At 48.1% G+C, this 12,153-nt stretch overlaps 1 protein-coding gene across 4 annotated transcripts in view; it reads left to right on the top strand.

Moving 5' to 3' along the window:
* The window catches only part of TTBK1 (tau tubulin kinase 1), a 106,079-nt gene extending 98,999 nt beyond the window's left edge, over positions 1 to 7,080 (top strand). For all 4 annotated transcript variants that reach the window (XM_033513237.1, XM_033513236.1, XM_033513238.1 and 1 more), the window contains one exon: positions 140 to 7,080. In XM_033513237.1, the coding sequence (XP_033369128.1) occupies positions 140 to 566 (427 nt within the window). In that variant the 3' untranslated portion in view covers positions 567 to 7,080. The remainder of the gene's footprint in view (positions 1 to 139) is intronic.
* Positions 7,081 to 12,153: the final 5,073 nt, after the last annotated feature.

Here is a 12,153-nt window from a genome sequence, read left to right as displayed (position 1 = left end):
TGGTTCACAGCATAGGTTCTGCCATCCTAGTGCTGAAGACTCCTTGTAATTGCCTGGCAACATTCATGTCAATCCTGCCAGGAGCCCAAGAGTCCCTTGCAAAATTCCCCTTCATCCTCCTTCTCTTCTTCCTCTGCAGGCTTCAGACACAGAGACCAGCTGGAAGTGTCCCATACGAGGGCCGAACAACACAGGTACAAAGTCGGCTTCCTTCGTCACCGAGTTCCACTTCTCTTCCTCCACGGAGCAGCTCGCAGAGGTCCAGTGGTGCATCCCCTCGGAGCCCTGTCCTTCCTTCCAGGAACCCCAGTACTTCCCCCAGAAGCCAGCTGCTGCCTCGGAGGGAAAGTCCTTCCCCCTGCCGACAGCATAAACCAGGGACTGCTCCTCAGCGAGTTCCTCCTTCCCCTCGACCTCAGCCCTCAGCTCAGGCCCCGGGGCCTACAGGAGATTCCCTGCCATCTCCTGGTGTGGCCAAAAAGCGACAAAGAGGAAAAACCCAGACTCAAAGTCCAGCAACCAAAGGAAAGCAGGTGTCCCTGGAAAATAAGGCAGCTGCCAGATAATGACCTTCTTCTGCGAGCCCAGCAGACTGGGCAATTTCTGCGTATAGTATACACTTGAGATGCTGCAGCACAGCCTTCCATGCTGGACCCACGAGTGTATAGCAGTAGCTGTACTTGAATGCTTCACTCACTCTCACCCCACACCGCAATCAGCTCCCACGGGCCTGGCAGCCTCTGAGCCACGGAGCCTTTTCAAGGGAGACACCCAGCCCGCAGCTCACGCTTGCTAACGCACAGCACCAAACCGTGACCCAGGCAGCCTGCCCAGTGCCTGACCTGCCTCCCTCCCCAGGGATTCCCATCTCTGTTAGCAATACCAGTCCTCGACACCGACTCCAGCTGTGGAAAGAGGAGCAGAGGTGACAAGATCAAGGCTTGCTAAAGAGGAAGGCTCCTGTCCTTCAGGCAGCTGCCTCCTTTCTCCTTGCTGGGAAAACACCAGCCTTGGTCGCCACCATCTCCCTGAGTGTTGGCTCACCTCCCACCACCTGTGTTAGCAAGGGATTGCCACTAGCTTATTCAAGAGGGATGGATACATCCTTGTGTGCTGAGATAAGAGAAGGGGTAAGGAGGAGAGGGCTCTTCTTTCCAGAGATGCCTCTAAAGGTGGGAATTAGGAGACAGGCAGGTCTTGCTGGATACTCCTACCTGCTCCGGTATGTCCCACAGAGGAGGTTGTCTAGCACTGCTGCTCAGACACTGCTGCTGTTTCAGCAGATGTCTGTGGGGTGAGTACTTAGGTGGAAGTAGGAATGTGTTGGCAGCTTGCTAGGAAATCAAGAGCTCTTGCTAATTAATGTAGAAGGGATCACACTGCAGCCACTTCTGTCACAAATACCAAACTGTGATCTGTGGACACCACATCCCCTGGCAAGGGCGGTTCCTCTCAGCCTGAGCGTGGTTGGTGCCACAGACCTGTAGTCCACCAAACACAGCTCCATCGTGAAGATGTGAATAGTCACTTGATGCCTTTAGCCTGGGTGCCCCTTGCACCTGAATTCCTAGTGTTTTATTGTCACGCTCTTGGTGTTTGTGAATTTTGGCACTGTGGATGAAAGTTCCCTACACGGCAGGGTGGGAAATTATTATCCTGTAGTATACCCAAAACCTGCTGCTTTGCAATGAGAGGTTTGCTGGCACGCCGTGGCCATGTGCATTTCTATCTGAGGGGACAGTGGGTTGAGTGGCAGAGGTGTTCACCTTGGTGTTCCCCTCTGCCACGTGTTCATCCACGTTGAGGATGAACAATGTGAACATAAAATCAAGGGCTGTGCTCTTGAAGTAATATTATCTGAGCAGAAGGTTAACACTCATCTAGAACTAAATCAACCAACTGTTTAGCCCCCAGACTAATTAGGAAGGCTTGAAAATGAAAGCAAGGAGAACTGATACCTGTGTGATCTTGAAGAAATCTTGCAGTAGACAAAATTTTCCCCACGCCTTGCAGGAGAAAACACTCCAGACCCAAATACTTTGTGTACCATTGTCATGCCTAGAAGAGGCTTTGCATGAGGTAGAACAAAAATACAGCTGCTCTGCACACCCATTCCTGCAATTGCAACTAACTGAAAATATTTGCTATTTGCAGGCAACAAAGCTTACAGAGGAATCTGAACAGTAATAACTTTGATTCATTTGAACATGAATGCAAACAGTCACACTGATGGCCATTAAGTTCAAGGAATCCTGAAGCTGCTCATATCTACAGGAGTCCTGGAAAGGAGTATGAGCTGTGACAGGGTGGCTGGGAGAAAAAGGTACTCCTTGCACCTGAACAGGGAAATGTGTAGAAAAGGAGACAGGAATTACCTCCTCATATGACAGTCTCAGTGTTGTCAACACTAAGAATTTATTTCACCTAGCTCAGTGTTTTCCATTGATGTGGTTCGCCCTGGTCGAGTAAGCAGCACAGCTTAGACTGAAAATATTCCCTCATCTTTGCAGAGCAGCACTGGGAACTCGGAGGGAACTCAGGCTGTGGTCTGATGGACTGAGCTGATGTTGCCATCAAAAGCAGCATCCCTCCAAGTTCCAGCTACTTCATTGCACAGTCCCACCACATTTACACTGCAGCAGCTGTTTGATAAAGTGGCTGGAAATGCTGATCCAATATGACATAAACTGCTCTGATTCATCAGTTTGATTTTCATCTGGTTCATTTCACCACTCTGGTTCACCATTTGGTCACACAACAGAAGAAGGACGCACAGCGACTCTGACCACTTCTTCTGGTGGCACTATAATTTTCTCTGAGTTTGAAGTGTGGGTCAGACTAGAACCTAAGTATGTGCTGCAGGTTTAGAAACTAGAAAACAGAATAAACTCAAAGACAGATTCTTTCCAGAAATAGAAATCATAATGATTCCTAATAATTTATTGGAGGTCTATTCATTTTAGAGTGCTCAGATGGTAAGACTTGGTTGTGAAGCCTTTACCAGATGGCCCATCCAGGTCTTAATGCGCATGCCAAAAATTACATTGAAAGAGCTTTGAAAGAGGACTACAAGACTATTAACAGGGTTAGCAAGCCTGCCTCATCATGGGAAGCAAATAAAGCACAATAAGTGTATTTGTTCAGGAAAAAGTTTAAAGGACAGTTTTCTGTAGCCCTATGTCAGAAAGGAAGCTCCAGGGCAGAGACAGGGCTGGGTTGGACAGGGCCCTGAGCATCCTGGTCTAGTGGAATATGTCCTGTCCATGGCAATGGGCCTGAATGATCTTTAAGGTCCCTTCCAACCCAAACCATTCTATGGTTCTGCAGTTCTGTTGACTTCCTCTGGCACGTGAAAGCAGGAAAGTCAGAGCAACCAAGAACAGCAGATAGTCAGGCAAGCTTTTAATTGTGAAGCAACCATCCAGTGAAGTCTTTCACAGGACTATGGGGACTTTTTCTTATTAAAAGGTTTCTGTGAAACTGAGCTCTCATCTAAGAGGTCTATCTACCATGACCCAACCACAAGAAGCAGTCAAGATTCTGGTGACACAAGGTACCATCTCTCTCTGTGGTGCAGTAGATTCCTGGTCCCACCAGGATACATGCCAAAGCTGGTATATACTGGAGAGCCACCTGACAGGTCACACAGGTTTCAGAAAGCAAGGAAAAGATGCAGAACAAAAAATAACAGCTCTTCACAGTGTTGTTTGACAGGGCTGGGCTGAGGGTGCAGCTGGGTCCATAGAGATCTGAGACCAGCATGAGTCATCTCTCCTCGTGGTTGTGCTACCAGACTCCCTGCTCCTGCACAGCCCTGCTTCCCAGCTGTCCCTGACATGGAGGGCAGCAGGAGAGTGCATCAACAGCATGGTGTGCCCCACGTCATGTCCTCCTGGATAGAGGTGCTCCTGTCCAGGGGAGCAGCACACACAGAATTTCATCTGGGTCCTCTCTTCTGCTGCTGCCCTGCAGGAAAGTTGAAAGGGCACCTGCCATAGCTGGAGCAAACAGAGGAGAACATGTCTGGGGACAAGACGGGATGAGGCCTGTGAGGTTAGGGAGAAGTTAGATGGTTGAGGAATGCCAGAGGTTCTAGTCTGGCATCATGGGACGTGGTAGGCTGTCACATCCCAGGAAGATGGGAGAGGCAAAACCCTGTTGTTCTCATGCAAGCTCTGGCAAGCCTTGAGGGCACACAGGGCTGCTCAAGCACTGCTGGGGTTGTGTGGCTGTGTCCTTGCAGGGGATTGTGCCCATGTGTGTTTTGAGAGAACTCCTGGGACAGGCCACCCCTGTTCCTTCATCTGTGCATTCATCTGCATGGGTAGGGAGAGGTAGGTCTTGTTCATCTGTGTTGGGACTACAAGAGTCTTTGGGACTGCCTGGTGTCATGCTGAGTCCTTACTGCAGAGGCCAGCCAAGATAGCACCCTGGCTGGTGAAAAGGAGCCAGTGGCCACTGGCTAGAGCTGCCAGCAAAGAAACATGGATACAGGGGGGATGTGCCAAGTGGAGAATCTGAAAGGTAGTCCTCAGTGCTAAGCCAGTGTGGCAATGGATTATATGAGCAGAGGGAGAAAAGGGACAGATGGCACCAGTCAGACTGGTACTGTGGAGAGGCTCAAACACACGGATGGATGGATGGAGCTGCTTGACTGGTTTGTCTGGTTGGCAGCACAGGCGCTTCTGTTTGCCTTGGTACAAAAGGTGTTTCAGTAGCAAATATCTCCAGGTCAGTTGTGCTTGGAATTAGTGAGAGGCAGGAGACTTTGCTTACCCTTTTTAAAGTAAAGAATATTATAAAATATATATTATTATAACAATATAAGTAGTGACCATTATATATAGTGACTAAAGGTTAAAAAGGATCCTGCTACCTTCAGAGAAGTCTCACCTGTGACTTCAGATGCGTGCAGGGCTGACTGCTGTGTGCAGTGAATGTGGATGGGAGAACAGGGTACCACTCTACCAAAGTGCATGTCAGCTGTGAGGCTCCACCTGCCTGAGCACGAACCAGGGCTCAAACACACCAGCCTGGGTGGCTGATAGCTGTCCTGCTTGCCACCAGACCTGCAACAGCTGCTGGACTGACATACAGCTGTGTGGGGCATGGAACAGGATCTGAAGCATTGCTGTTCATGTGGCTGCCCCTGGCTAACACAGCGCTGAGAGTTTGGTGGTGAAACATTTTGATCCAAAGCAGGTTGTGTTGGGGCAAGAAAACCTTTCACATTTCTCCTTTCCAACACAGAGGTGTTTTCTCACTGTAGATCCTGTGTAAGAAGATGGTCACTGATAGCCTGGGCAGCTCCAGTAGCAGTTCAGTTCAGTGGTCCCTCAGCACACGGCATGATCCCACCACTATTCCATGTGCACAGACACCAATGCCCACCTAAGGCTTTGCCCCACACATCAGTCACCTCCAGTTAAATTAATCCTGTGAACACAGTAGAAGTCCCATTGTGGACATATTGAGTTTGGTATCAAATGAGTTTCTTCTGGCTGAACTGAAACATGCCAGTGCTCCAGCATTGCTAGGCTGGTTTCACAAAGCCCATGGGGACCACCTAAGAGTTTGCAAGCACCTTTGGTTCCACCTGTTTGCCAGCTACTCCTGCACCTCCACATGAGGAAGAGAGCTAGGGCTGCTGTTCAGGCCCTTTCCTCACGTGGGATGTGCCTGTAACTGGGCTGCTGGGTGGGAGCCCTTGGGCTCTCTGTGTTTAGGCTCCCTCAGTCCTCTGCAGAACCCCCAGTGGCTGTGTTCTTCAGCAGCAGCAGCAGGTGCTGCATTCCAAGGGGCTGGGACCATTCTGGCAGTGGCAGCAGAGCCAGCTGATGTTAAGACCTCCATGAGCTTTGGGGTTGGTAGCTTTGCGAGGCCAGGGAATAGCTCTGCCTGCACACTGAGGTGAGCTCAGAATCCCATGAAATGACAGTGATTTATACACCATCACTCTCCTGTCACTTCATTCCTAATGTAGATCCTCCAGCAAATCTTATCTTCAAAGTCACTGTAGGTTCCCTCCAAGTCAGTCCCTTTCTGCCTAGGGGGTTGAGGCCCTGCCCCATGCAGGCCAGTGTGCTGGTTCATAAGGAGGAACATTAATCCCTTTTTTTTCTGGAGCTGCAGATGGCTGGAAAGCAGGTTTAAAGTAAACACTGATGCCCTCTGTGCTGAAAGAAGGAAGGGAGCTAGCAAATTCAGAGCTGGGTTCCTGGCAGGGACCAAGATAATAATTCCTCCTGCTCTTAGCTCCTGAACCAGAGGGGCCTCAGGGGTGAGAGGTCTGCTTTGGCAAAGATACTGCGGGACTGGTGTCAGCATGGTGCTCCTCGGTGGCTGCTCTGCCTCTGGCTTGGCCCATATTGCCCTGCCTGGAGTGCAGGGAGCTCTGGCACAGGTTCCCTGGAGGAGGCTGGGGCTGATGTTTCCTTGGGAATGCACGGCACAGGCTTGGGACCTCCCCTGCGGAGGGTGGGATGAGCTCTGCAGGACGTGGGGGTACCCCTGTGTGAAACCAGTGTCGGCAGGACTGCTGTGCTATGGGACCTGCTGCTTCTTCTCCAGACAGGAATTGGAGCTGGAAACACAGATAATTTTATATATCTCCTTTTAACACAATAGCATGTGACTCTACACTCAGACGTTGTACCTGGCGCACCGATGTTTTCCTTCGCCTCTGGCACACTCTGGAGACAGGACTTCTGCTCCGTGGTACTGCCTGCCTGGAAATGTGACTGAATCCCAAGGCTAAATCTCTCTACATATCTTCTTTGCATTCTTTAGGAAAGCAGCTGGAGAATGTTTACACACTGCAAACAGAATGTAGGACTCCGACTGAGGAACCACAATCTGGTTCAACTGCATGGCAAATTTCTTGGCCATAAAATCTGGCATGCATCACAGAAGCCCTGTCTGTGTACAGACCCACCTGGCATTTGTCTTAATTTCAGATCACATCTCTAAAAAAAATAAACAATTATGCCATTTCTTGTTCATATCAGACACAGTTGTCATTAGATTTGTTATTAAAAGGGGATTCTGGATCATGCCATTAAAAGCCTGTCTACCTTTTCATTGGTGTTTTCTCCCATTTATTGGTGTTGCAAGACATGTTCCTTCACCATGAACCTTGTTTACAACCACACTGCAGGCAGCAGGCTCAGTCATCCCCTCCCAAAACAGCACTTGTCAGAGAGAAAAGCCTGCTTTTTTAACAACAACAACAAAATTTTTAAAAATGCTTTGCAAAGTCTAGATGCCATAGTTAAGATGCCACATTTGTAGACATGTTGGACCTGAACATAAATATATGGGAAGTGGAGCAAAAGCAAACCAGGAACTTGGCATGGTTTGACTTCTCTGATGTTTAATCAGATGACCATCTGATGTTTAGGCTGAGGACAGTTTTTACAACATTCCTTTTACCATGCTGAAGTTACCTCATGCCTTTGATGTGCAGACCACATCCAGGGGTGCGTAGTTACAGTTTAGTGCCCAGCTTTATAAGGGGGTGGTGGAAGAGGGAACACAAAAGAATTAAAAAAAACCTGCTCCCTTGGAAAGATATTCCTATGATGACAGATTTTATTTTTTTCTCCTATAACCAAAAGAAAACACATTTGACTCCAGTGTAGAATCTAAAATCATAAAAATAAACACTGGGATATAAAAGCTCCTATATCAGGAAGAGGCAGATGAAAATTAAAGCTGGGCACCACAAACTGGGAAATTGAGAAGTATTTCAGAACTGCATGGATCGAATGCAGGGACGGATGCATGCTTCATCACCACCCCTGGATGGCAAAATGAGAGTTTCTCTGGAACACAGGTTTGTCAGAAACAATGTGCTGGATTCAGCCTCTGCCTTTGTCAAGTGAGAAGGCGAGTAGAGGAAGAAACTAAACCAGGCTGCTCATGTTGGAACAGTCTCACAAAATAGGAAAAGACAGGTTTGCAGGAGGAGGCGGAATCTTTACTCTGAGCAGCTTTTGTTATATCTGGGAAAACCAAAAAGACTGTTGGGCTCAGAGGTCTTCCTTCTACAATCACCTTGAGGTATTTCAAGACAAGAAAAGCCCCAGTGCAGACAAGGCAAGCTACAGGAAAGCCTTAACACTGCAGTGGAAGCCTGCACTGCAAGGAAACACTTGTTATTCCCAACCTTGCATTCATCTTCTCTCTAATGTCAGAGGGAGGCTGCCATGGACTCTGACCACGGGCTCTGGAGTCAGCTGAACCCAAGGACAGCTGGACCCAAGGACCCTTTCTCATGCCAGTGAGGAAAAGTCCTTCAAGCCTGTAGCTTCAAGGAAGCTGTCAAAACGTGTCAGGTTGCAGAGAGCACTTGGAGACCATGAGAAACTTATAGCATCCACACAGGTTTCATCATGTACAAAAAATGTTAAAAGAAAATAACACAATTGAGTCCAGTTGTTTAAATTCACTAATTCATGTCTGAAACAGTGAGGTAGAATCTCAGCTTTGAAATAAGAGGCTAAACAAGCCCAAAACCTTGTGGTATAATGTCCATAGGCTCATAGGATAATTCAGGCTGGAAGAGACCTCTAATATTACATTGGAATTTTAACCCCAAAGTAGAAATGTAAATTGAAAGCTGTTGATAAGCAACCAGTTTGGGACAGTGCATCTCACAGGAGTAGTCACAAAAACTGCATCCTCAAACAAGGAATAGGTCGGAGGCAAGAAGACCATCTGGAAATTAATGCCAGATGCCCTACTCTCTTTGCCAGGTGTCTTGTTAATCTTGGAGATGGAGTATTGAGTGTGTTTCTTATTGATTCAGGGGAAGCCTGAGTCATTTCCTGTATTACTGAAACTGCAAAATGCAAAGGACCCCCTTTCAAACACAGGGCAGAAAAGTCAAAACTGAAATCTTGTTTACCCAAGATAGGAGCTAGGAGATGCTTAGATTAAATGAGAAAGATGGTGGAACGAGGTAATTAGTAAAGGAAGGTGATCAGTGAAGAAAGACAAGAGAAGTTCAAATACTGAAGGTATGGTGCTATATGGGGAAAGCAGCTTCCCTGGACACTCTGCAGCTTTTCTTTACTCCTTCTGGGGTAAAGAAAAAGGGCTCCTCCCCTTCCATTTTGAAGGGAAGGAAATGCAGAACAGAGCTGCAGAGCTATTAGGACCTGACAAGCACATGGCCACGCTGGCAGAGAAACACTGTCGAGGTGAGCATTGGACCTTGCTTCACCCACTCAGTAATTCCCTATAAATCACTCTCACCATCTCCCCATCTGTGTTTTCAGTGCAAGCATATTTTCAGGTGTATGTATTTTCACTCCCACACCTTTACTGTCTGCACAGGCTTTCCAAAACACTGTTCCAGCCAGTGCCTGCTCCAAGCTCCCCATGCAGCATTCCCTGAGTTTTTGATGTAAAGCCCTGGCCCTTCAGGGAATGAGAGCCCCAAGGGCACTAATGGCTTTTACTGCCCTGGACCTGCCACCACCAAGCACCTTCTGCTTATGGCCCAGGACTTCCTTTCTGCTCAGGACTGTGTCTCACAACCATCTGAGATATGTTGGATGTGTTCCTACCCCCTGCCCTGGGTGCTGCATGGATTTTGCTTTGTCTTCAGCCCTTCCCATGCTCCACACCATGCTCTCTGGAGGGACTCTGGTCCTGATTCATCCTCTCGCTGTGTCTGGGGCTGTTGATCAGCTCTGTCCCACCCCTGGCTCTGCCAGCCATGCTGACACTCAGAGTCTGTGCCCAGTTGAGGAGGACATGACTGGTCCTGGACTCTCCCCAGCTCCTGGGTCATCATTCCCTGCTCATGCTGCTCCCTGAACCATTGGGTTTGTTTAGAGTTCCCTGGCAATGTTTTACATCACACAGGATTATCCTATCTAAGTGAAAGTGATTTAATCAGATGGAATCTCACCCCTGAAAACTTCTGATCCTGTCTGGACTTTTTATTCCTGTTGTGTCTTTCTTTCCCTGGCTGAAGGAGGAGTTTGGATTTGCCTTTTCCTCAGTAAAATGCAGCCAGTCAATTTGGGCTGAATCTCTGCCCCACTACAGTTTCCCAACAGCACCAGTTAGAGGAAAATGACATGAAATTAGTTCCCTGAGATAGGGAAAGGGGTAAGAATGGACATGAGACAGGTCTGGGGGATCTGTCTGGGAAGCAAGTGCTGGCTGTGGATCCATGATCACACACATCAAAAAACATAGAAGTTGTTCATGTCCTTTCACGCTAAGGTGGAATCGATGTTGTATTTTTGACAGGTAAGAAAAGAAGCTTTGTCCAGAACCAGTCTACTTACAGAATAGTTGTCATTTGTGCAGTCAAGTAAAACAGCTGCACACAAGACAACTGTAAGCAATGGAAAGCAGTCTTGTTAATGTGGCACCAAGTCAGAATGGCATAAACTCCCTTTCTTCTATGACCAAAGAAAGATCTCCAGGAGCCCCAGGACCTCTTTGTTGGCTGGACCTTCTCTTTATCTAACTGAGCTACAAAATCTGGTGTGCACACGTCCTGCCAAGAGCATTTGGGCACGCTGCTGCAGCACTGTGCACCTTAAACTGACACTGCAGGAATTCTCAGCTGACACTGCCAGCTCTGTGGGACCTCCCTGCCTAAACTGCCTTTACAAATTAGAGAAAAAATGGAAATGGAAAAACTCCCTCTGAGTGCCACATCTCCCTCCTGCAGGCATCAGAGCCTGCACTGAGCTGCAGTGAGAAGGGGACTCTTCTGCCCTCTAACAGCAAGTCCAGCTCAGTGGCTGTGATGGACACAGATTTTCATGTCACTTAGGAGTATCTTGGAGAGAATGGAGAAAATTATAATTTAAGCACCAGCCTGCAAGCACTGATGAGATCTCCAGCTACTCTGCAGCAGTTGAGACGCCTGTGGGGTGGCTCCAATTGCTAAAGGAGCAAATCAGCTCCTTCACTCCTTGCACCATCTAAGCTATTACAGCTCCATAGTAAGTGTTCAGAAATTACTGCTGGAAACAAAAGCTAACACTATAGTGACCAAGTAATTTAATAATCCAACCCTCTCAACAAGTAGTTGGCATCCTGAAGAAGAGCAGCAAGAAAGACTGCAAAAGAAAGTGTTACATGTGTGCAGTAAAAAGTAAACTCTTTCTTTCAGCATTACATGTGACAGCAGCAGCAGAAGTCTGCTCTCACTGGGCATGTTCAAGCCATTTGAGTCAGGTCTAAATAACCAAGTTGTTAATTCAGTCAGGTCAGTCACAGACCTTGCACATGTGTTGGCCATTAACTGAAGCTGGTGACTGGTTAAAGGAGCACATTTGGGCTAAAGACATAGTGCCATGTACATTTTAAGCAATGCAGTATGAGCAGTGGAGCCCTGGGAGCTGCAGAACAGTGATCCATAATCTCATTTCTGATGGGGAGGCTGGATCTGTTTGCAGTTTAAATATTCAGCAGCACATCAAGTTTCTCTCCCTGTTCTTAGAAGACTGGTGATGAAAAAAATAATTTGTCCTTTAGTTCAACTTCAGCTTAAACTGTAACCCTGAAGGCACAGCATTGTCAGGTGTCCCTACTTCACTCCTGTGTTCTTCCTTCCTGCCTGTCCCAGGATGAGCACTGAAATGGCTCATACCCAGCACTGGGGCAGCACATTAGTGAAACATGGGTGGCCAGGTATGCTGCTGAAAAGGGAAAAGGTCTCTTAAGGTCACAGATCGTGGTGTTATTCTGCTCTGTGCCCTCACAGCACTCAGCGTCTGGGCGACACTTGGTCTGGGCCATCAGCCACAGCAGGAGCCCTGTGAAAAGCTTTTTTGGATGTCCTCATCCCTACCTGCTGCTCTACAGCCCCATGTCCCCAGCCCTTGGCTGCAAGGCAAGGCAGTGCAGACAGGCAGCTCCCGGGAGCACCTGGCAGCCAGCACCACTTCCAACATTCCCTGAGCCCAGACTCTTGCTGTGCCTGCATCCCAACACCAAACGATCCTGTTTTCCTGGTGAATGGCCAAATTGGAGCTGCTTTAAAGCAGAGCATGTCCTGGGGCAACAGCTTGGAGAATCAACACCTACCAACACTCAAAATCACAGGGCTGGTGGAGGAGAGAGGGCACAGATGACACGGATAGAGGTACAGAGGGTGAAAATGCAGTGAGAGATAACTTA

Source organism: Parus major, chromosome 3 (genome assembly GCF_001522545.3).
Source record: "Parus major isolate Abel chromosome 3, Parus_major1.1, whole genome shotgun sequence".
NCBI lineage: Eukaryota > Metazoa > Chordata > Aves > Passeriformes > Paridae > Parus > Parus major.
This window is presented reverse-complemented; position numbering and strand designations above follow the sequence as displayed.